Consider the following 26,523-nt stretch of genomic DNA (forward strand, 5'->3'; position numbering starts at 1 on the left):
TTGTCATTTTTTTGAATCTCAGGACGCAAATAGATCATGAAATCTGAGATTTGTCAACTATTTCCCCTCTTCACCCACCCTTTCAGCTGTCAAATTCACAAATCTCATTCTGAGATTCGTCAATAGAAAACGACATCAAAAGTCAATAGAAAACGACATAAAATTAAGTGTTGGGGACTTTTCACGAGTCGATTTTTGCCGTGCGGCGAAGCTTTTCGACCCGTGTAAACGTAAGTCGCAGGATCACGAATCGTGATCCTGATGAAAAGCAAGATCTCATAGTCTGCTTTTACATGAAGACGCAAGGCGCAGAAATTATCTTCGAATTTCCTTTTGATTTTCCCTTCGGTAAGTCGCGCGCTTCTACACGTAGTAATTTTTATAAGACGCAAATTTGACAGCTATTTTTTTTATTTTATTTTGTTCTCGTTTCGTATCTATTTTTATTTAAAAAAAAGCACCAAAATATACAAAAAACAACATCAGGGGGCTCTATGTGCAACAAAAACATTTAAATAAATTAATAAAAGTTAGTATACACCCAAATAATATACATCCGACGAAGCGAACTCTGCCACCGACGAAATCAATTAAAGCAAAACAGCAAAAAAAAGAACAAGATCAAAGAGAGACGTCAAAATGAGTCTCAAAATTTTCGACCGGAGACTCACAGGGTAAAAAATCTTCCATCCCTCTTTTTCGAACTTTCTTTCTCCCTTACTCTTCATTGAATCTTGACTCTTTCGTCTTCATGTAAAAGCAGACATAGAGTTGTTATAATTAAAAATATGGATCAAGTGGGATAATAAAAAACGGCTAATATTATAGTTGAAATAGAAATGGTCAAATTGGGCTGTTAAGCAATCTGTCTTTGTCTTTTACCTTTCTATCATAACTGTTTATCAAAGAAGTACAAGAAAAAACCAACCAATCAAATCAAATCAATTCTGAGGAAAACAAAAGCATACATGCATAATACATACGCCACTTTTCCTCAGAATTGAAATGTCAAAAGTTTTTTTTTTTCCTCGACACTGACGTTTGGCTTAAAAGCCCAATAGCCAAAATTGTAAGAAATTAAAAAAAAAAATAAGTATGTAATGCACACATTTTTTGCATTGAATTTTTTTTTTGGATAAAGCCTTAACTACATTGGCTCAAAAAGTGAAAAAGTACAAAAGTGAAAATTTTCAAACACATTTTTCTATAGTTTTTCGAGACGAAAAATTAAAACAAATGATGAAGAAAGCTTATTTTTTGGTCTAATAAACAATAATTTGTATACTCTTTTCCACAAAACAATTGCGCTAGCCAGAAAAAAAATATTTTTTCACTTTTGTACTTTTTCAAAAAGTGGTGTATGTAGTTAAGCCTTAACATTTTTTTTAGTGCAAAACTTTTTATTTGCAATAAATATTTTAATATTTTTTTTAATCCAAATATTTTTCGGTTCCAATATATTTTTTAATGCAATTTTTTTGTATTTGCAATAAATATTTTTTTTTTAAATTTCAAATACATTTTTTTAATTGATATTTACAACCGGTGAGATAGAAGTTTAATTTGGAGCTACCCTCTAATGTCGAATTCCTTTCACTTGAAAAATCGAATTTTCGGCGATCTCGAAGCGATTTTTTTCTGAAAATCATGTTCCATAGAAAAAAAATTCCCCTCAAACGAAGCAGAATTCGAATTTTTTTAATCCCTCTTTTTTGAGAGATTAACACGGATTTTCACACACACTTGGAACATTTGACATTTCTCAAACGTCAAGCTGAGAGTTTTCTTCGTGTTGTTTGTTTATTTGAGAACACCAACTTCAAATAAAGAGTAAATTTTAATTGAATATCGTATTTTTATTGCGGAAAAATATGAAATAAATACAAAAAAACAATGTGCGATCAAAATATATTTTTTCCTGGCATAGTTCTTGTGAAAAAGTCAAATTACTGTGACTTTTCTTCTCGTAATTGTCGTCAGAAAATTTTTTCTCTGTAAAACCACAGCATACGGCCAAAATAATAACCTTCTACTTCATCTTCACTCAGATCTTAATAATAACTGCAATTTCCCTTTGATTCTGATTAAAATAAATCTATATTACCGAAGAAAATAAACAAAATTATTGATCAAAGGAATCTCTGATTTTATTTTGCAGAAATTGTTTTGGTTTCAGCTTGACGTTCGTGTAAAAATTGTTGTCAAATGACACACATACAATCGCAAAAAGAATTTGGTCTGTTTTCATGTTCCTTTGTCAGCTATTACATGAAGCCTCAAGAGGCTTGAGGTGCGTTCTTTTTCTAACAATAGTTAACTATTGTTAACTATCGTTAACTTTTGTCGTTCCTAAACTACAAAATAGTTACGATTTGTAACTATTTGACAGATGAACATCGTTCCTAAACTCGTTTTGAAGTGTCAAATAGTTACAAATCGTAACTATTTCCAACTCACCTCCATGATGTGAGTTGAGATTGTTGATGTGTCAAAGTGTATGTTTTGTTTACAAAACAAACTCAAAGATTTTTTTTTTTTTGGAATTAAGGGGAAAAAATGAAAATAAAAAGAGAGTTTTGTAATTTTTTGATGAAAGATAATTTATTTTGAATAAAAAACAAAATTTTTTGGTATAATAATGGAAATAAAAGTATTCTCAAAAAGAAATTTAGCTGGTGGTTTGACAGTCTAACAATCTCTAACAATAAATCGTTCCTAAATGATTTGTAAAAAATCCAACAATTTCTAACAATGACACTTCAACAATAATTTTTGACATAACAACGATCGTTGACTATTGTTAGAAAAAGAACGCACCTTTGGGCTTGACTCTTTTTTCTAATTTTCTTTTGATAATCATTCTGTGAGGCGCGTACTATTACACGATGCCTCTTGAGTCCAGGACTCAAATTTGACATTTCTCTTTTGATTTAAAATTTGTTGTTGCATTGCACCAAGAAGCAAAAAGAAATGAAAGAGAATGTTGAAAAAAGGAAAAGTGGAAAAAGAAACGTCAAAAAAGAGTCTCAGAATTCCGACCCACGACTCTCTGGTCGGATAATTTTTTGTTTCATCTTTTTTCTCTTTTGCACTCATTACGTTTGAAAAGAGGCGCGCCTCTTGAGGCTTCATGTAATAGCTGACTTTTTAACACCAAAAATTCGATTTTTTTGAGGCGATTCAAAAAATTGAAAGGAATTCGACATAATAGGTGTGTTTTTTATTACAACCGGTCTTAACTAGACAAAAAAAAAGATGTACATGTTAAATACAACAACACCTTAGCCCCTTGGGCTTAGTTGTTTAGCCCGGAGATTTCTCTGGGCTTAACTTTTTGAAGAGTTTTAAATCTGTGCTACCAAACTAATTTCTTCATAAATTGTTTAGAATTTGTTTAAAAACGTGAAAACTCACGTTTGGAAGGACAAAATGTATTTAAATAGTTCTGCTAGCATACATTTTTGTATCTCTTTGTAAAACATATATGAAAAATACAAGAAAGTGAATTAAGCGAAAAATATGACAACTCTAAATTTTTGTTGTGTCTGCTGTTTTCGGAACATTCAATATACAGTGCTGCCAAGATTTCAGGTTAAGCCCCGAGGCGTTTTTTTTGTCCAGTTAAGACCGGTGGTAATAAAAAACACACCTAATAGTACGAAACTCATTTCAACTCATTTTGGGTTTACAACAGTCCAAAAAGTGATGTTGAAACTTGTTTTAACCCTCCATATAAATGCCAGTCGCACTTGACTGAATTTCTGAATTTTATTGAACGCGGTTTCGTTCAAGGAAAACAGCTGTTTCTGTTTTTCTTTTATATTTTTTCATAACAACGTAAAAAATTCTTTTTTTTATTAGTTTTAAAATTGGAATAATGACCACATTAACTTTTAAAAACACAAATTTTATAAAAAATATAATTCTATCAAGCAAGCTAATTTTGAAGAATAAACTACAAAATGCGAATGCCGCAAAATATTTGTCTACTGCTCTGAATACAAATGAGGCGGTTGGTAAGTTGATACTGCTTCTACTTTCCCTAGACGGTTTATTGCTTATTAAAATACATTTAAAGGTAATCAGTTTATTGAATTCCATGGAATTTGGCCCGAAAAAGAACAAGCTGATTTCTTGAAACACATGCGATTAATTCCAGATTTTATAACTATCGAAGAAGAACAAAAACTTTTTGAAGAAATCGAGCCATATATGAAACGGTTGCGCTATGAATTTGACCACTGGGATGATGTAAGTAGTTCTTGATCCTTTTGAATTCAAATTTTAAATTAGTAGAAATTGTATTTATAAACTCTCGAAGGCTATTCATGGCTTCCGTGAAACCGAACGTAAAAATTGGTATCCTCATAATAGAGAAATAATCGAAAGAGTTCGCTCGACAGCTTTCGTTGGGGAGATTATGCAGTATGTTCATGTCTTAGATTTGGATGAAAAAGGTGTAATAAAGCCACACGTAGACAGTACTAGGGTAAGGTATCCAAAATCACGTATTAGTGGAGTAACTGAAGCAAATTATTAGGAAACCCGGCCGAACAGCTAATTTTGATGATCTTTTTTTTCAAACATGGGTAACACTGGTCGGCAACGGATATAGAGCAAGAACCAAACCCTACTTTTCGAGAGGAATTTTGTGTGCTGAGTCCGAATCTGAAGTCAAAATTTCACTGGCACGTCACGTTTTTGAAATAATTGAATATTAATAGGTCAAAAACGCGTTTTTTTTTTGGGTACAAATGACATCGAATTACATCACCGTTAATTTTTTTTTGTAAAACTACTTATGCAATCTCAAAACGCCATATTAACACGTCCTAAAAGTATTTATATTTTTTCAAAATTATTTTTTTTCTCAAAGACATTGAAAAAAGAAATTTATGATAGATATCTCAAAATCTTGATTATTTTTTTTCAAAATAATGAATGGTTTTTTGAATCAAATTCCATCTTGCGTCTTCTGATTTGGACTTATAAAGAGCAACATATTACGGAAAATATATATTTTTGACTAAACATAAACAAAAACTCAATTAAAAATTAGTTTTTGAAGCTTTATAGCGAAAATAGTGATGAGTATAGCTCAAAAACTAGACGTGATATAAAAAATCTGTAGACAGTTTTGAATTCAGCACACTAAAGTCAATCAAAATCACCTTATAAAGTTCTTGCTCCCGACTTTTTTTTTGTTTTTTGCCGACCAGTGTAATTAAAAATACTTTACCGCAATAGGTTAAAAATTGCCTATGTTGCCGTATTGTTTTTTTTTTTTTTAAATTAAAACCATTTTTTTGCTTAAATTTCATAAAATAAATTATACCAGAAGATTCTCTAGGTAATTTAAGGAAAAAAAACTATTTGGGAGTAAAAGACAATCTTCCATCGTTTAAGCGAGAAATGCAATTTTCTCAAAAAACTGACTTCAAAAAAAAAAAAAAAAAAATATTTCGAACACAATGGCAACACCTACAATATTTACATACACGTTTTTAAAAAGCCAGAATCTCATTTCTATCGGTAAAATTTGAATACACAAAATTTAATCAAGAGTTTTTGAAAGAATGGTCCTCAACTCAAAATTTTGGAAAAAAAAAAATAGTTATTAAAAAATGTTAAATGACATTTTTTAAAACTTTTTCGTAGTAAAATATAATTTTATTTAAATAAAAATTTTGGCCATAAGAGGAAAAAATAATATATAATAGAGTTTTAAAAAGAAAAACTAAATTTACTTCAATTTCATTGGATTTTTTGATTAAAACTGAATTTTTTGCATTGAAATAATTGATTTTCTTAAAGACTTTGGCAAATAAGAACTTTAAACTTTTGCTATTTAACTTTCAACAATAAGGGCTATTGAATGAATACATTACATTACATTACATATTAATCTAATCCGAAGATAAATCTACGGACTAGACACACACTACAGCTTCGGAAACTTAGTCCATTTTGCTGATACAGCACAAGACATTAATACAACAAAGAGAAAGACAAAGAAAGAAAGAACAACAGAAACACATATAACACATAACTACGTGGCACAGAGGGGGAGACATCGTTGACAATTGTCTCATGTTATCGCACAGGTGGCTTCAGTTAAGCTGGCGATTTAGAAAAAACTTCTGAGTCGACCGTTGGGTTCGAACCCACGATGTCTGGCTCTGAAGTCATCTACTCATTCCTCTGTGCCATGGCCACCTGCTTATTGAATGAATATAAAATAATTTTATATTTAAACTAGCTGAAACGGCGGACTTCGTTCCACCTTTTCTATTATTTATTTCCAATAAAAACACAAATCGTTTCTCAACAAACCTAATACCTACATAAAATTCTTGTGCCGAAGTGTTTGAAAAGTCGGCAAACACCTATTTTCCATACCCTTAGGCCTCAGTTATAAACTCTAAATTGGTCAATAAATCATCTTTAAGCCTCAGTTATAGCTATCAGTAAAATCCGTCAGTAAAAATTTTGTTTTGCTATTTTGAATACTTTAAACTTTTATTTTGAGCAAAATATTGATGAAATAAGTTGAAAAAGAAACAATGCATTTAGTGTTAAATTTTATTCACAAATCCATTTAATAAATTTTACTAATGAAATTTCATTTTACTGAACAGCTGACTGGCAAATGCCAAAAAAAATTCCATTTCGTTTTACTGATGGCGTTTCATTTTTTTTAACTGTTCCGGTGCCATCATTAAAAAAATGACTGATGCAATGACCAGAAAAATTAGCAGTAAAAAATTGTTTGGGGAGCGAATGTCAAATAAGCATTTAATTTAGTGACGTAAATTTACTGGTTGCTATAAACGCTCATCAGTAAAACATTTCAGATTCCTGATGTTTCAATTTTTACTGATGGATTTTACTGATAGCTATAACTGAGGCCTTAAATAGTTAGGTTGGTCCAACCAAAACATTTTTTTTATTAAAATGATTTTTTTTAAATTTTGTGTTTTGGTATTAGATCGCGATCCCACAGCAAATTTTGAGAGTGCAAGTATATCCAAAATGTGAGTATTCAGTATTAAAGCCTTATTCGTATAACGAATTTAAAATTTTAGCAGCTTTAAATCGCGGCCTGTTATGGTTTTCGGGGAGGTTCAATAACGTAAGTAGGCTAAATTAACACAAATTCACATTCTGAACATGTATTAAGACTGATGTTTTGTCATCTTCCCAAAGCCTGAAAAATTCAATCTTGTCGATGCGACATTCGAAATGAGATAATTTGCGTAATTATCTCATTTGGGCTCTGGTGAAAACAGGCTATTAAACAGCTTATATCTTGAGTTCTATCGATCGCACCGTCAAGATTGATATCTTCAAACAGAGGATAAATGACAGCGCCTAAGTACGAAATTTTTGAGACCCGATTTCTGTTGGTATTAGAAAAGGTTATTTCTGGCATCTTTGGTGTGGAAGTTAGAGGGGGGTCGAAAATGGCCTGAGTTGTTTCCTGTAAATAAGGGTGTAGTGCCAAAGTTGCTAGAGAACTTGGCTGGGCACTACCGTGCCCCTTGATTCAATGCTTCTAGCTTTTTAAAAATGTAAACTTTAATATTGTAGGTGCTCGCGTTGTAATCAAATATTTGTTTTTGTGTTTGAAGTCAATTTATGAGAAAATTGCATCTATCGCTTAAACGATGGACGATTGTCCCTCACTCCCTTATAGTTTTTTTCCTTTAATTTCCTAGCAAATCTTTTGGCAACAATTCATTTAAGAAATTTAAGCAAAATTAATTAAATTCAATTAAATTTAAAAAATCAAAACGGCAACAACGGAAATTTTCAATCTATAGAAGTTAAAGTATTTTCAATTACTGACGTTTGAAAAAAAAAAAAATGATCATCAAAATCAGAGCTGTTCGGCCGTGTTCCCTAATATTGCCATTTTTTGAGCTTTAGTTACTCCACTAGATAGAATTGCTCCATTCGAATTGTTCAAGTTTGATCAATAGTATTGCGGCACAACGATTTCGGGAATGAGTATGTTATCTGATGCTGTTATGAGGCTTGTTCGCACGGATGAAAAAAAATACCAACAAGGAAATTCAGTTCAAAACGACAGTAATGATGATGAATATAGAAATCAGCCTACTACTGTGTTAAAAGGAAATTTCTATGCTGATATTCTGCTAAGTCAACGTTCTTTGTACATAATGAGGTAATAGAAATTTCCGCATTGTTTTCCTCAAAATTTTCTTTTCAAGTAAAATTTACCATTCCAGTCACTCGGCTAGGTATAACTTTACTCATGAAATTCTCTCCAATGAGAATTCAAATTTTAAAGGAAGTCCAGTTAAAAAAGGCAGAAGGATATCAATTATTTGTCGAAATGATCCATAATAGGATTATTTAAATTAAAAATAGAAGACCACAAATAAAAAAATTTTAATCAGAAAATAAATTTATTTATTGTAAATTAAATTAATATAAAATATTGGAAGTTTTAATTGAGATTCTTAATTAATTTTATTAGTTTGTGAGATAAAATGTTGCTGAGACACTACTGGCACCATCACTGGCATCACATTTGATGCCATTCGATTTGCATTGCTGATTAGGTTATTTTCAACAGCAACTTGTTGTGGGATATCACTCATAAGAGGTGCACGGTATTCATTTTTCATGACGTGAGGAGCCATAAAACTTAAAATTGTTTTTTGAACAGCTACTAACAAAGAATTAATGATTCCTGAAAGAAAAAGTTATAAAAATCTTATTAATAAAAAATAGTTTACAATGTTGGATGATGTACAGAAAATTGAGTAAGTTAACAGCAGGTGAAATAAAGATGCTTCGTATGACAGGAGGAGTTACAAAGCTTGATTGAATTAGAAGTAGAAGAAGATACAAGGGAGCCTAGAAATTACTGTAACTAGACTTATGTATGTGTAAGCCTTGCACATACTTGTCTTTGCTCAGAAAAAACGTGATATGCAAAAGGTATCTTCTAGGACAGCCAGCCTGCAATTAGATCTATTGCTTCTGTTTCTACAAAGTTAATCACGGTTCTGTACTGTCGAAACATCTCTATAAGAGGAGAAGTATACTAAAACTAGACTCTTTGGGAAAATAGTTCGCATCCAAAATACATGTTAATCTATTTCACAAAAATTAAGCAATTAATATTTTTTAATAGTTCAAAGTTCCAAATACGACCGTGAAATAAGAAAAAAGGAAGTTCTAAGAACTCATGGTAAAAGCAAATGCAAAAACAACAGCATTCAGGAATAAAATAATACAAAACCGGGAAGCTTGTAGCCGATTTCTGAGGTCAAACCGACGACGAACCTCAAAGGCAGATCACTAGAGTGAATAGATACGTGGGAGTTATGATCCCTCCGACATTCAGATGATAGCAGCGCCGAAGAAGAAGAACACAAATCTTTCACCAAGCTCATCTGTAAAAATTGGTCAAAAAGGAAACCAGACTTGATGAGTGGAATATCAGTACCATCTGCCTTATTCACTCAAGGCCATTGCTTTGTCAGCGCCAACTGCATAAATAGGCATCTTCAACATTGGATCACATCAGCGCGGTTTTAGCTCTTGAAAGTCTACTATCGAAAGAACACGCAAGAATAAAATTTGTACACTATTGTAAGTTAGTAAATTTCGTGTTTGTATCTTATAATCGGTTATGAATAAATACAAAATAGACACGACCAGAAAACTTTCCATAGAAAATTTAACCAGTGCAGTGTAAGAAAATTACTTCGAGGTGGCCTTTCTTAATATATAATAATTTTATCAGCATCTGGTTATAAAATGCCTCTTGTCAACTACTGCTTATTTAAATAACCAGTTGAAGAATAGTTTTTAACGAATGAATTTCAAACTTATTTTAAATAACTTTTTTGTTCCTTTATTAATCGAGGATTTGCTGAAAAACCACAGGGAACAAGAAGCAGAGGGCAAATGCCCTTGTTAAGAAATGAGATTTATGAGCATCCTGAAGCTTAATCTTAATTAACAAATTGTAATTTCGTGGGGGGAATTGTATTGTAGAATTTAAGGAACATGCAAAAGTTACGACCTGAGTTATAATTAAAAAATTATTACAAAGTAATACATTTAAATAAAAGGTAAAATAAATTAGTATTTACCAGAAAGAACAACAATTCCCGCGATGATTGAGCAAAGTCTTACTGCAAATTGCACCACATTATCTCTATCGCTCTGAACAATAACCTTTATAGCAGACCAATCATATTTGAAATATATTCCTGTTGAGCCATATGAGTTCTTTGAAGAATCTAAAAGTTCATTTTGTAAGTGGTTCATTTTTTTTTTAGTAAGCAATGGAATTTTTTTTTATCTCACCTAATTTGCGGATATTTTCAGTAACTGAATACTGATACGTATTGAATGTTGAAAATGTATTTTGAATTTCTGTTGGAACAATTTTAATGAAATATTGCACTGTAGTGGATTCTTCGTCTATTATTCGCTCATCTCCTTCCAAAGGTTGTACAATGCGCCTTGAAAAGCTACCAAAACTAAGACGATTTATGCGATGTGTAAAGTTAAGAGGAGTTCTTTTAAAATCAATCATCCAATGATCTTCAACAAGTTCTACGATAGGTGTGGTTCCTCCAACTATATTCAATACTCCAGCAACCTTTCAAAAGTAAAAGTATTAAGATCTAATCCGGATGTCTATGAATTTAATGAGTTCTTGAGAGAAACCTCACCTTACTGATTCCCAGTGATCCATGCAATCGGCAAGCATCATGCTGTTCGTTTTCCTTGGTTTTTCTTGGTGTCACAGGGACATCACTGACATCAGTACTCTTGAGGATATCCTTAAAAAGAATATCAGCAACAGAATGATATTCTTCTCGTAAGAAAACATTCATGTGCTGAACCAACTCGAAATTACTCTTTTCTTCGTCACTCATTTGCCACCAAGTGTCTTCTCTTTGCAGAGTTCCATAAGAAAACACATCTTGTTGTGTTTCATCCATTAAATCAACACCAGATAGTGCTGATGATTTCAGAGAAGAGTAGGTATAGTTTATTTTGAACAAAGAAGAATAAAACATTAAATAATAAACTTACAAGTACATGGCATTGCTACTGTGATGTCAACATGGAATTGGACTTTATCGTCCATATCGAGATCGGGTTTGAACTTAAAAACTGGATTGGCATCATAATAATAAGAAACTTCTTTGTAAATGAGATAAACAACTAACAATCGACTTAACAGAGATACTAAAAAGAAAACAAAATTGCCATGAATTTAGGAAAGAATAATAGTTTTGTAAAAAGCAAAACAAACTTACACGTTCCACCTATTTCTGTTGTTTCAGTGTATTTTTCTGGTACTTTTTTAAAAGCATCAAGATTTTTGGCAAGCTCGATAATGTTGTTTTTTCCTCTATATCTTATTGATGTTATTTCCGCCATTTAGTTTTATATTTTATTTAAAAAAATGTACAAGAAAATAAAGCTTATATTTTTTTTATTTACCACATAATCAATTTTTTGACATTTGTTATCGGTTCGGTGTGGAAAAGCCGAATGTCAAAATTTGGTGAAAGTAAAATCTGGGTTTACAAATGAAGGTAGAAAAGTGCTGCCAAGATATCCCATTAAGTACAACCTCAACTAAACTGTTATACAACAAAAAAATGTACTTTTTTAAAAAGTACAAAAGTAAGGCCATAACTACAATGACCTAAAAAGTGAAAAAGTAGGAAATTTACATAAGTACAATTTTTTTTATTTTTTTCTAGAGCGATTTGTTTTTGAAAAAAACTACAAAAATTGTTTTTTAAACCGAAATATAAGCTTTCTTTTCCGACCACAAAATTAAAAATAATGATGCAGAAGGCTTATATTTTAGTTCAATAAACAATTTTTGTAGTTTTTTTTTCCAAAAATAAATAGCGGTAGAAAGAAATAAAAAAAATTTACTTATGTAAATTTCCCACTTTTTCACTTTTTAGGTCATTTTTTTTCTAAGTGTCTGAATTTAAACAAATTCCCTTAGAATATTATAATTCACAGTATATTCATGCTGTGAGTTTTATATAGTGTCGGTAAACATCGACCAAAATAAGGCGTCTTAGTAAGGGTACGACAGATCTAACTGATGAGCCCACTGTTCTTTACGTATACCGTCGTTTGTCATCGTTTGTCCACTCTCTGTTTAGGAGATATTCCAAAAATAATTTTTTTATAGCAACTCTCAAAAAAGTACGCATACACCACAGTGTACCTCTACTGAAAATTAAAAAGTCCTCAAAAATTATTATTTTTCAAAAATTCAAACGGCAATGGTTTGTCCACCTAGAGAAATGTATACATGTATGTATACCCTACGTTTATTCAAAAAACAAAATTTGTACTGAAAATTTCAAAGTCCCATAAAATCTCCAAAAATTGACTTTTTTCAAAATTTCAAATTTCTGTCGTTTGTCCACCTCGAGTTCTTTACATATACCAAAAATCGTCGTTTGTCCAGTCCAAAAACAATTTTTGTACTGAAAATTTCAAAGTCCCATAAAATCTCCAAAAATTGACTTTTTTCAAAATTTTAAATTTCTGTCGTTTGTCCACCCTACGTTCAAAAGATATTCAAAAAACAAAATTTGTACTGAAAATTTCAAAGTCCCATAAAATCTCCAAAAATTGACTTTTTTCAAAATTTCAAATTTCTGTCGTTTGTCCACCTCGAGCTCTACACATATACCAAAAATCGTCGTTTGTCCACCCTATGTTTAGAAGATATTTAAAAAACAAAAAATTCAAGGTCCCATAAAATCCCCAAAAAAAGAATTTTTTTTTTAAATTTTACCACTTATTCTTATTCAAACAACTAAGGACTCTCTCATTACTAGGTTGACTTTAACTAATTACATGGAAAAAAAAATATCCAAAAATCGTATGAAAAGCCAAAAATTTGTTTGACAATTTTTAATTTTTCAGTAAGAATTTTTATTTTTTTAGAAAATTAAATGATTAGGTGTTTCAAATGTATCCTTGCATTTTTTATAAAGTGTTCCGTTGTTGAGGTATGAGTAGTTTAATTCAAGAGTATGAATTTTTGTTTGAAGACTGTAAATGCAGTCTTTAAAAACAAATAAGCAAAATGAATTCAAAAAATAATGATCACTTTATCAAAAAAAAAATGTCCCACTTCCTTAAGAGAAAATAAGAACAAAACAAATTTTGAAAATTTTGATGTTGGGATAGTTCTATTTCTATTTCACCATTTGAAATAAAATCTTTACTTCTAAAATTGTAAATCAAGAAAAATGAAGCTTTCACATGCCTTTTGTTTTGTCATCATACGATTATTTTTCATTGAGAAACAGCTTATCAAAAATCACTAAAAAAAGAATCACGAATTTTGTTTGTTCCTAAAATTTTTTGGGCTACTGTATGTATTTAGTTCATATAAATAGTTAAAGTTAGTCTGGTAAATTAAAGTTCTAAGTTATTTGAATAAGAATAAGTGCTAAAATTTTTGTAAACAAAAATTTTGCGGATTTTGCAATTTTTAGTAGGTACACTGTGGTGTACTCGTATTTTCTTGAGAGTTGCAATAGAATTTTTTTTTGGAATATCTCCTAAACAAAGGGTGGACAAACGATTTTTGGTATACGTGTATAACTCAAGGTGGACAAACCACAAAAATTTGAAATTTTGAAAAAAGTCAATTTTTTGAGATTTTTTGGGACTTTGAATTTTTCAGTACAAACCACAGACATTTGAAATTTTGAAAAAGTCAATTTTTGGAGATTTTTTGGGACTTTGAAATTTTCAGTACAAAAATTGTTTTTTGAATATCTCCTAAACGTAAGGTGGACGAACAATGATTTTTTGTTTGTATACATTTCTCGAGGTGGACAAACGATTGCCGTTTGAATTTTTGAGGACTTTTTAATTTTAAGTAGAGGTACACTGTGGTGTATGCGTACTTTTTTGAGAGTTGCTATAAAAAAATTCTTTTTGGAATATCTCCTAAACAGAGGGTGGACAAACGATGATTTTTGGTATACGTAAAAAAATTTGAAATTTCGAAAAAAGTCAATTTTTTGAGATTTTATGGGACTTTGAAATTGTCAGTACAAATTTTGTTTTTGAATATCTTATGAACGTAGGGTGGACAAACTACGATTTTTGGTATACGTATAGAACTCGAGCTGGACAAACGACAGAAATTTGAAATTTTGAAAAAGTCAATTTTTTTTTAGATTTTTTGGGACTTTGAAATTTTCAGTACAAAAATTGTTTTTTGAATATCTCCTAAACGTAGGGTGGACAAACGACGATTTTTGGTATTCGTGTAGAACTCGAGGTGGACAAACGACAGAAATTTGAAATTTTGAAATAGTCAAATTTTGTAGATTTTTTGGGACTTTGAAATTTTCAGTACAAAAATTGTTTTTTCAATATCTCCTAAACGTAAAGTGGACGAACGATGATTTCTTGTTTGTATAGATTTAGAAAAAAGTCAATTTTTGGAGATTTTTTGGGACTTTGAAATTTTCAGTACAAAAATTGTTTTTTGAATATCTCCTAAAGGTAGGGTGGACAAACAATGATTTTTGGTATTCGTATAGAACTCGAGGTGGACAAACGACAGAAATTTGAAATTTTGAAATAGTCAAATTTTGTAGATTTTTTGGGACTTTGAAATTTTCAGTACAAAAATTGTTTTTTCAATATCTCCTAAACGTAAAGTGGACGAACGATGATTTCTTGTTTGTATAGATTTCTCGAGGTGGACAAACGATTGCCGTTTGAATTTTTGAGGATTTTTTAATTTTAAGTAGAGGTACACTGTGGTGTATGCGTACTTTTTTGAGAGTTGCTATAAAAAAATTCTTTTTGGAATATCTCCTAAACAGAGGGTGGACAAACGATGATTTTTGGTATACGTAAAGAACTCAAGGTGGACAAACGACTGCAGTTTGAATTTTTGATAAAAATTGATTTTGAGAATTTTAGGGGAATTTCAATTTTTTGTTTTTGGAATTGCTCCTAAACGGGGGGTGGAAAAACGATAATATTTGGTATGTATATAGAACTCGAGATGGACAAACGATTGCAGTTGGTTTATTCTTCTATCTCTAAATTTGAGCGTTTTAGACAATTTTTAATTTTTCAGACTTCCTATAAAAAAAAAGAATTTGCTCTAAAATTTTTTTTGAAGGGTGGACAAACGAAAATTTTGGGTGGACAAACATGGACAAACGGTGGACAAACGAATTAGGCAAATTTGGTTCAAAAATTTTGAGGTCGCAGTTCTGGCTTCACGGAGCTCGGAGTAAAGTGTGATGAGATATCTTATAATCATACAGACTAGGAGTTTATTTCTTTGAAAAGGTCATCGTCTGACATTTAGTCGGGTTGAGATTTAAACCGTTCTTTGTACACCAAATAGCAAATCTATCAAGATCATCTTGCAAGGATATGCGGTCATTCACAGAGCTTATGCTTTAGTAAATTTTCATATCATCTGCAAAAATTAGAATTTCACTCTTACGTAAACATAATTTAACGTATTAATGGCACATCAAAGTGTGCTCGCGATATGACTTCCATAAAATAAAAAAAGAGACAATTCATCCTGAAGAAAAAGTTTTCAATTACTCCTCATCCTAATAGACCGAGAGCCGGCAGCATATTTTGGCAGTTTTCATATAACCGAAATTCGAGTGTGCACATATCTAGATATGCACCACAGTATGTCAACGGAACAAGTCTGGCAGTGATCTTTTTCAGCTTTCCCTTGCCAGACGCATCCAAAGTGCAGCAAAAAATCAATTTTTGACGTTTTGGTATAACCGAATAAATGATACACCAAAAAATCATAAAAAATCCCCTGATTTCGAATCTGTGGGTACCGCAAGTTTCTTTTGCAGCTTTCCCCCCGCCAGACCGCTTTAAAGCATTTTTAAGTGCATTTTTCTAATAAAAAACCTAATTACTTATTTTCTGTTAGGTATAACCATTGAATAATTATATATAGAAGTGACACCGGAAAAAACGTCCGCTATGTTTGAGGGGTGGAGCCACAATCGTTTGAGGGGTGGCGCCACAATCGTTCTAGGATTGTGTATTCGATGGCCGAAAAATCCCTGAAAAGGACTTTTGGTTACTAAGTAACCACATTTACAATATTATTTATATTTGGTGTATTTGTATTAGTTTTGTTTTGTGCTAGTAGTGTGTTTGTTTATTTTTGTTTCTGTAATATTGAAATTGAATTTATTTTAAATTTTTGTATTATTTTGAATTGAATATTTATTTTTGAATGTTTGATTCTTATGTATGTTTGGAAGGATTTTGTTTTTTGTTTTTATTAACGAAAAGAAGAAGATTTTCTTCAGTTATAGAAGTGTTTATTTAATTTTGATTAGGGTGCTTTTTGTAATAATATCTAGGCCAAAGTTGTAGTTCACATTGTTTGAATGTTTTCCACATGCACTGTGGCATATACTTACTATTTTCTTAAACCGCATAATGCAAGAGTAGGTAGGGATCAAGTTCATACAATATGGCCATATTTCACATTATTTTAAAGTATTTTAATACAATACGAAACAACCTCGTTTATTTGCTTAAACTGATTTATGTTTGCGAACAAGGACTCTGGATATACGGCTTTGTTCAAATTTGCAACTGCAAATAAAAATTAAAAGTTTTTATAAAATATTAAATTTTGAAAAAAAAATCTTTTCGTACCATTTTTGTATACTTTTCTTTATTTTTAATTAAAACATTTTTGTTATCTAAAATTTAAACGATATTTATAAATAAAATGTTAAAATAAACTCAAAAGGTAAAAGGGCATATTTTGATCGCAAATGCAAGAAAATGTGGTTTTGGGATAGTTCCAATGATTTTTCTATTTCACCATTTGAAATAAAATACATATTTGGTTCTAAGATTCTAAAACTAGAAGAATGTAGCTTTTACATGCTTTTTATTTTGTCATGATATAGTCAAGCTATGCATTCGTACAAAAAAAAAAGTTGAGATAACAATCAGACATGGGATTACTATAGCCCTGTTCCACTGGAGGTGGTAGTCTGCTAATAGTAGATTTTTTGTTTAATCTAGTACTATCATCTACCTACTCATGCTCTTCTTCTAGAGTGGATACGATTTGTATTGAATTCGTTGAAAGTGCGTTCCATTGAAAATCGCTAGTTAACTATTAGTAGTACTTTGCCACCTCCCAAAGGAACAGCTAAATGGATCTACCGAGTAACATCAAACTTGGTATGTAGCATTTTTTTGCAGAATCTCCATAGGGGTTTTTAGAACTAATTTTTTTTTATCAAAAATAACGATACCTGTCATAAACCAATTTAGGAAATGTTTAATTTTCTCGAAAACGGTACCAGTGATTTTGTTTAAAAAAATTATATAATAGTTTTTGGGCAATCATGGACATTTCTTAAAATTATTATTAACCTACCGTAGAACCGTGCCAAACTACCAATTTAATTTCAACGAATTTTTTATACAAAAGCATTTATATAGTTTAGATATAAAACAGAAAGAAAATTTGGGAAAATAATAGTTTTTGGATTAGTAATTTCTACAAAATTGCATACCAATTTTATTTTTGAGTTTTTTTTTTTTTTTATTTATAAGGTTCCAACGATTTTGAAATTTTTTTTTTCTAAAAATCTATCTTAGTAGAAAAAATCAAATCGAATTGGTACTTGTTTTGGAGCTATCACGAATTTTCCTTTGTTCCTTAAACTTTTTGGGCTAGTATATAAAAACAACTCAGGTTAAAAGCTAATGCTCGGTTAAATTTTATGGTTATGAAACTCAAGTATTAAATTTAGCCGAGCTTTAGCCTTTAATCTGAGTATTAAATTGTTTATATTGGTTGAGAGAAATATGTATAATTCAGTTAAATATTTAAGTGAACCTTTAATTTGATTACACTGGTCTGCAAAATTTAACTATTTTTTTCTCCTTCAAATAACTTTTTGATATTATGAAAGATTAGATTTTCTTAAATCTAAATCTGGTTTCAGAAAAATTCTATCAGGTACCATTTTTGTAAAAATGATTTTTGAAAAATGTGGGTAGTTTCTAAAAAATCATCCTTTTAGATTCATTTGAACTTGTATAAAATTAAAACTACTTGTCGCATTGAGCTCAAATTTGAAGTACTTATTCCTCATAATATGGCAGGACAAAAATTAAAAAATTACGATTTTTCAAAAAAGTAGTCACAAAAAAGTTTCTTTATAAGGGTGAAAATATTTTTTTTTTCGGAAATGTGAATACAATATTCGAATTCCTCGGAATATTCTACATTAATTTCATGCTTGATTCTCTATAAAATATTGTGACCGAAAAAAGTTCTAGCGACATGAAAAAGCATAAACCAAATTCGCACCCGTGTGCCTATCACGTCAAAAAAAAGAGGTGTGCCTACCTGCCTACAGAGGGATATGTAAAGAAAACCATAATAAAATACATTAAACAAAATTTTTACGTGTTTTGTAATTTTATATACTATTTTTCTAATTATAAATATCTTATTCACTAAACCGCCTTGTAATGCTTTTTTTTCTCCTAGAAACAAAAGTATACTTGTCTTATAGTATTTGATGTGATGAGTTAGAATCCGAAGTCAAAAAAAATTCTATCACGTCAGGATTCTGAGATATTCGCATTAAAGTATTTTGAAAATCTCAAAAAAAACTACTATATCTTAAAAATCAGTTGTATAGATCTCGCCAAACTAACTAATTTAAGGTGTGCGTCTAATCATGTGAACCGAAAAAAGCTGCCCTTTTTCTTACATCAAGGACAAGAAGGACTAAAAAGTACCGTTAACTTCCACTCACCCACTAATTCTTTTTGTTTTTCTATTAAGAACTAAATAACCATTCTAATAAATACAATTTTTTTGGTTATTCTTGAACACACACAAAAAAAAATGAAATTTATGTAAACGAAAATTGGTGCGTCTAACCAAGTGAACCGCACTGTACATATAAGCGTGGTCGAATGTTCGTTATTCGACCGAATCATTATTTGCAGCATCTCTAGTTTGGTGCCGTTAAAAAATTTTAAATTTCCCTCCTTGGAATCAAAAATAAACAAAAAGTTTGAGCCAAAACGACTTATTGGTTTGAGCTCTTACCTCATTTAAATTATTACATTGAGTTTTTCTTAACGTTTTTCTTTTTTTCTTTAAGGGCCATTAGCTGAAACGAACCTTAAATAATTCATGTTGAACATAAATTTTAAGGCTCTATTTTGACTTCGGCGTAAACTGTCACATAAGGATTTATGTTGTAATTAAATGCTTAAGTTTCGATTCAGCAAAAAAAGACTCTAATTGTTACGCATTTCATAATATTCCAAAACAAAATATAATATAAAAAAAATAGCAATCTCTGTGGGGATACGAACTCAGAAAGCAAAATTAAACAGCAATCACCTTGTCACCTACGCTAATAGGACTATTGAAACAAGGGTAACTTTCATGCCCTATAAGCTATAACGTGCCTAGGATATACAACAATAATATTTAATTTTGTTCAAATTCTCGTCGTTAATACAAAATTTCTTGTTTTTAGTTTCGAGTTACTATGGATACATTTATAATGTCAACTAACTTTTCAATATTTTTGTTTGATATTTGTGTAATTTTGTATGTATGAGTAAAATTTCCTTATTTTATTTTTTCATTTATAGGATGTCGATGTGTCGATACGATTTATTTTTGTTTGATATTTGTTTTATGTTTTATGTGTGAGTAAAATTTCCTTATTTTTTTGTCTACTATAGGATGTCGACGTGTTGATACAATTTATTTTTATTTGATATTTGTTTTGTTACGTTTGTATTTGTGAAATTTCCTTTTTTAAAAACAAATTTTTGGAAAAATAATTTTCTAAGACAAGCCCCATTCTCTCTGGGGATTTTTTAGTACATCTGATTGCCGAAAAAAATAAAATTCTGTAGCGCTAGAAACTATCGGTGTCACTTCTATATATAATTATTCAATGGTATAACCGTATGATGGTAACAAATTAATATTCTATGTCTATTCCAGGTCTAGAAAATATAATTTTAAACCAGCTATTTTTCAGCCTTCCCTCTGCCAGACTCATCCAAAGTGCAGTCAAAAATCAACTTTTGGCGTTTTGCTAGGTATTACCCCAATAAATGATACACCAAAAAATCATAAAAAATCCCCTGATTCATAAACGTGGGTACCAGAAGTTTTTTTTTAGCTTTCGCCCCGCCAGAGCGCTTTGAAGCATTTTGAAATGCATTTTTCTAATAAAAAACCTAATAGCTTATTTTCTGTTGGGTATAACCGTATGATGGTAACTGATTAAAATTCTATGTCTATTCCTGGTTTAGAAAATATAAATTTTAAGCCAGATATTTTTCAGCCTTCCCTCTGCCAGACGCCCTTAAAGGTTTCCCAAACAGGTTTTTCCATAGAAAAAACACCTAGTTTCTGTTTTTTTCTTATAAAATTGAAATAATATTTTTTTGTTTACAGTAACCATATGATGGCCAAATATTAACTTTCTCTGCCTTTTCCTGATTTAGATAATGTAAGTTTAAGCCAGTTTTGTTTCAGCCTACCCTCTGCCAGACGCCCTAAAAGGTATCTCAATAGTACGGGAAAGTTAGATTTTGCTATATGGGGCATGGGGGTCTGGGAAAAAATCCGAAATGCATTTTGTCTTCAGGGCTCGAAAGGCATAAAGACACGAGTCGTAAACCAAATTTTGTTCAATCGCACCAAGAGTCATTTGGCCGCCATTTTTTTTTTAATACAAATTTTAGTTTTTCACATAACTCGCGTATTTTTGAACCTACAGAAAAAACAATGTATGACAAACTTGAAATAATTTAATTTTCTACAATATATGTTAAATAACATTTTTCGATTATCCCTTTGGTTTAAAAGTTAGGGTGTTTTTTTTTTATTTTTGCATCTCTTTTACTTGAGCGTTTTTTAAAAAAATTGTTCGTTGTAAAAGTTGTAGATCTTTTAATTACCTTCATTTGTTACAATATTGGTTTTTCGATTTGACAGACCGTTTTCGATCTGTAGGCAAAAAACTTCAAAAAATTGCAATTTTTTGTGAAGGGACAAACAAAATGATTCTTGGTGCGGTTGTACAAAATGGGGTTTTAGACTCTTTCGATCCCTGGGTTTATGCTCTTTTAATCCCTGAAGACAAAATGCATTTCGGATTTTTTCCCAGACCCCCATGCCCCATATAGCAAAATCTAACTTTCCCGTACTATTGAGATACCTTTTAGGGCGTCTGGCAGAGGGTAGGCTGAAACAAAACTGGCTTAAACTTACATTATCTAAATCAGGAAAAGGCAGAGAAAGTTAATATTTGGCCATCATATGGTTACTGTAAACAAAAAAATATTATTTCAATTTTATAAGAAAAAAACAGAAACTAGGTGTTTTTTCTATGGAAAAACCTGTTTGGGAAACCTTTAAGGGCGTCTGGCAGAGGGAAGGCTGAAAAATATCTGGCTTAAAATTTATATTTTCTAAACCAGGAATAGACATAGAATTTTAATCAGTTACCATCATACGGTTATACCCAACAGAAAATAAGCTATTAGGTTTTTTATTAGAAAAATGCATTTCAAAATGCTTCAAAGCGGTCTGGCGGGGCGAAAGCTAAAAAAAAACTTCTGGTACCCACGTTTATGAATCAGGGGATTTTTTATGATTTTTTGGTGTATCATTTATTGGGGTAATACCTAGCAAAACGCCAAAAGTTGATTTTTGACTGCACTTTGGATGAGTCTGGCAGAGGGAAGGCTGAAAAATAGCTGGTTTAAAATTATATTTTCTAGACCTGGAATAGACATAGAATATTAATTTGTTACCATCATACGGTTATACCTAACAGAAAATAAGTAATTAGGTTTTTTATTAGAAAAATGCACTTAAAAATGCTTTAAAGCGGTCTGGCGGGGGGAAAGCTGAAAAAGAAACTTTCGGTACCCACAGATTCGAAATCAGGGGATTTTTTATGATTTTTTGGTGTATCATTTATTCGGTTATACCAAAACGTCAAAAATTGATTTTTTGCTGCTCTTTGGATGCGTCTGGCAAGGGAAAGCTGAAAAAGATCACTGCCAGACTTGTTCCGTTGACATACTGTGGTGCATATCTAGATATGTGCACACTCGAATTTTGGTTATATCAAAACTGCCAAAATATGCTGCCTGCTCTTAGAATATAATATCATTATTATTTTTTAAGTCGGTGTGCTCTAATAAATATTCGAACTCATTTTTTAAGTTTGGCGATTGTGGTGGCGTTTGTAGACAGCTTTGGACCTTATACCTACATGGTGTTCCAAAAGTAATGGTCAAAACGATATAAATATGCTGAAAGACCAACTTAAGCACTCTCAGAATTTGGTTACTTTTTCATTCCGAATCCTTATGGTTTTGATTAAATGCTGGTTTTGTAAAATTTCTAAAAACACCTTACTTAAAGATTGCTTGCAAATTAACTTTAAGTTCGAAGTTTTAATAAAACTCAATTTCCAACTTTTAATTTAGAACAGCACCCTACAAAAATTCGTATAGTTTGACTCTGGTTTATTATTTTAAAATTTAAAAACTTGTCTGTTTATTTTTATTGTAATTTTCAAAAAAACTAGAAAAGTTTTTAAGTTGAACTCAGAACGAAAAATATTGCAATTTGAATTCAGAGGGTTCAGGGTTTTGTTTTTTATTAATAGCTTAACTGTAATAAGATTTAACTGTAAACATTTAAGTTTATTTATAAACAATAACGGTTTGTACAGTAAGATTACATCTTTTAGAGAGAAAAAAAAATTAAGACGTTTTTATATATATATATTAACGGAGTAATTGTGTTAATTTTTGTTCGAACCCTGTTTCGTTGAATTCAGCAGCTAGTATGACCGGCATTGTTCTACCTGTTGTTGGTCGTAATAAAAAACAACAAATGTATCATTCAAATTGATACTATTTGAAGATTTTGTGTTAAATTGAAGAGTAAACAATTTCGAATTTCATCAAATCTGACTGAAACCACTCTTTTATCATATTACAAGTCCGCAGTCTTTTTTTGCATCCAAAATACCTACTACAGTCCTTTCTAGCTCCTTGACCTAGTATATTTAAACTAAATGTAATACCTGTGACTCACAGTTAGTATAGATACCATCCATACTATGCTTAAAACCATACACTGGTTTTCGCCTAGTTTTAGCATGGTATTCCCTGACACACATGTGGTATAACTTTATAATCATGGTATCTTTATTAGTAGAGTGTCAGATCTCAGAGCTATAAGGTGAAACAGTTAAATTTCTATGAAAGTCGACCAATACTATTGCAAAAAAAAAAAAAGAAAAAGATTTAAAATTGTATAAATTTAAGATTGATATTTTTTATGTATTTGAGAACATTTTATTTTTATTGTACCTAATTTTTTTATTTTGTTATATATAATATTAATATTTTTTATATAATATAATTATCTTGTTGACGAATCATTTAGGTGATTTAAAAAGAAGTGATGAATCTAATAAAGCTAAATGTATAGGATGAAGCTAGTTCCTATTTCCATTTAAACTGAAATTATTTTCAATGTTTTTTTTTCAAACATTTGGAATTTCATTTGCCATGAAAAATAAGAATAAAAATTTTTATCATGAATGCATAAAAACGCCCAATAATTCAAACAATTTAATTCTGTATTACCATTTTTATTCAATATTTTATATTTGGAGACCATCATAGTATATAATTGAGGTAGGTATTTAGATAATGCAGATTGCATCTAAGCGAGTAGCTTATTTTCCCACAGATAAAGGTCCATATATGTATGTATAAAAAACTTATATTACTATTTCAACAGGTTCTTCTCTATGCCATTTAGATTCTGCTTGAACTTTGAAGAAGTTGAGTTTCATACATGTAACTGCCTACTTTGCATATTAAAACATAACAAAATCACCTTAAACGATCATTTATCCAACTGTAAAATGCCACTTAGCACGTTCATATTTTAAGCACTTGAAATCATAATTGCAATAGTTCTTTCTGTATTATCGCTTTTGTAACTTCAGTTTTTATTTACATTAAAATTAAGAATTAAATTGACAAGATTTAAAAACCATATAATTTTGATAAATCAAAGTAAAATTTTAAAACCGCCTGCGTTTTAAAACTTATACCAGAAAATACCTATACCCAAATCCAAACACAATTAACCCCACCAACCAATTTATAAGAATGTTTAAACAAAAAGCAAAGAAGAAAAAAAAAAAAAACATAAATAAATAAAAACTAAACTTTCACTTAGTAAACAAATAGTTTTCATTCTTTGTTGCCTTGAAAATCCATAGTTCTTTATTCATTTTTGTGTTTTAATATTCGAATAGCAAAAGCTCCTGCCAGCCGCTGCGCTGCCAGGCGTAGAGAGGCAACCAACTTACAAAAATACATATATAGCTTATTACACATTCACTATATTATAGGAAACAGATGTAATAGAAATAAAAAGCTTTCCTACACGTGCCGTTAAAATAAGCTGTCAGAGATAATTTTGATGAGTGTATACTATCGACACTTACCTACCTACATATTATGTACATATATATTTATACAAAATATTACACAAATTTTGAAAACCGGGAAAATTTTTGCTGTTGTTGTAGGTATTCAAACAATACAAAAAAAAAAAAAATTAAATACTAATTGAATTATTCAATCAATTAAAATCAGCATTCTAAGTAACTAATTAGGACGTTTTGAAAATATTTTAATCAATTAAATTGATTAAATAAGAGGGTGTTTAACCCAAATACTTACATTAATTAGAATCTTTTTTATTTTGATAGCCAAGTTAGATTTCCGTTTCAATTTGAATGTTATTTGTTCGTTATTTGTCTTTCTTTTGAAGCAGAAATGCAATACTTAGTAACACATCTCCAGAGCCGAAAGATGTGTGGTTATATTACAAAAAAGAAAATTTGTTCCAAGATAAAGTCAATGATTTCAGTTAGAAAAAGTCGAGTGATCTCTGCTCGAAGGTACAACATTTAATCGGTTCAATTAACTTTAATTGATCGTATCTGATTACACTTATAAATCCCTCTTTATCCATACAATTTATGTTGCCCTTCAATCAGAACCTAATTCGGAATAAGTTAAAATCCCCCATTAAGATCTTGAACAAGCTTATCTTTGTATGTATAACGAAATCAACTTCTTTTTTTTTTTTAAGTAAGACCACGACAAACACACAAAATGAATGTAGATATAGTTATATGACATCCCTCCGAACCTACCCTTTAAATAAAGCTTTTTTTTCTAACAAATTAAAACAAAACTGTTAAGGATGAATAAGAAATGTTTATTTTTATTTGTATTTAGCTAATTAAATGTGTTCAAGCAATTCACCAAAAAATTGTATGAAGAAAGTTTTTTTTTTTAATTATTATTAATTATTAAGTATCAATTTAGTAAAAAAAAATTAGCCTCGAAGTGTACCAGCATCATAAAAGTTAATATTATTTTTGCGACAAAAATTGCTGACAACAACCTGTCCCTCTTCAATGCGTCGAGTGGCTTCCTCAATATTCACATTGGCATCCTCTAATATCACATAAATCAACGGCATCATCTCCCACGGATAATGGAACCTTTCCAGCAGCTTCCGACAATTTTCCAACATAATTTCTGGGTGACGATAATGTGCAAATGGATTAGTCGGATCGAATGGATGAAGAGGTGGTGGAAATATCCCGGTTGGAACAACATCTGGTGCCGGAATTGGACGACCAAGTGGAAAGTAATAAGAGTTTGCTAGATATTCGGATAGTCTGGGATCCGGTGGAAGGACAGAAGGACGTTTAAAAATGTGCTCTTGTGGGGGAGTTGTTGGATTAAATTGTTCATAAGGAGAAGATAGAACAGGGACAGTCTGATTAGCAACAGGTTTTGGTATGGACATTGACGACGGCATTGGTAATGCTGTTATGGGTTCAACTAAGGAACTAGATCTAGCTTCATCTTGATATTCGGCGCGGCGCAATGCAGTTTGCATGCTCATTAATCTTTGGCGCTCGGCATTTAAAACACATTTTTCACATTTGCAATTTTTAAACTCACAATAGCGTTTGTGGCCTTTTAGAGCAACTTCAAGTCCATGGTTTCTGCAGCGGCCGCAGTTTGGTGTTCGTAATGGCAAGGGGCTGTCGGAGGTGGAGGTGGAGAAGGACGGCTTCTCGTTATTTTTGTCGGTTGGCGAGTTAAAAACCTCTAAATTTGACATAATTGCGATTTAATGGACTCGATTGCACACAAAATATTACGAAATCCAATTGAAAAAAATTGTATATACTCTTTGTTTCTCAGTAGCTTTTGTTTATTTTTGCAATTTAGCCTTGCAGCAGCAAAAGAACAAGAAGTGCATTTGCTCGAACAGTGTTGCAATTTGTAATATTCTCTGCCGTC

At 30.9% G+C, this 26,523-nt stretch overlaps 3 protein-coding genes across 3 annotated transcripts; 1 reads left to right on the top strand and 2 right to left on the bottom strand.

Annotated features, from left to right (window-relative positions):
- Positions 1-3,803: 3,803 nt before the first annotated feature.
- On the top strand, positions 3,804-8,477 carry LOC129908576 (alpha-ketoglutarate-dependent dioxygenase alkB homolog 7, mitochondrial). The gene is made up of 5 exons (XM_055985176.1): positions 3,804-4,016; positions 4,079-4,251; positions 4,322-4,489; positions 7,983-8,188; positions 8,253-8,477. Exons 1-5 carry the CDS (start codon positions 3,878-3,880, stop codon positions 8,368-8,370), a joined length of 804 nt encoding a protein of 267 aa, XP_055841151.1. The 5' UTR covers positions 3,804-3,877; the 3' UTR covers positions 8,371-8,477.
- On the bottom strand, positions 8,408-11,558 carry LOC129908575 (endoplasmic reticulum-Golgi intermediate compartment protein 2). Its single transcript, XM_055985175.1, has 6 exons — positions 11,316-11,558; positions 11,089-11,244; positions 10,722-11,014; positions 10,351-10,648; positions 10,134-10,283; positions 8,408-8,719 (listed from the first exon to the last, which is right to left on the bottom strand). Exons 1-6 carry the CDS (start codon positions 11,437-11,439, stop codon positions 8,487-8,489), a joined length of 1,254 nt encoding a protein of 417 aa, XP_055841150.1. The 5' UTR covers positions 11,440-11,558; the 3' UTR covers positions 8,408-8,486.
- Positions 11,559-25,399: 13,841 nt separating this feature from the next.
- Positions 25,400-26,523, bottom strand: LOC129908577 (protein doublesex-like). Its single transcript, XM_055985177.1, has one exon. The coding sequence runs from the start codon at positions 26,339-26,341 to the stop codon at positions 25,541-25,543; it is 801 nt and encodes a 266-aa protein (XP_055841152.1). The 5' UTR covers positions 26,342-26,523; the 3' UTR covers positions 25,400-25,540.

Source organism: Episyrphus balteatus, chromosome 2 (genome assembly GCF_945859705.1).
Source record: "Episyrphus balteatus chromosome 2, idEpiBalt1.1, whole genome shotgun sequence".
Lineage (NCBI taxonomy): Eukaryota > Metazoa > Arthropoda > Insecta > Diptera > Syrphidae > Episyrphus > Episyrphus balteatus.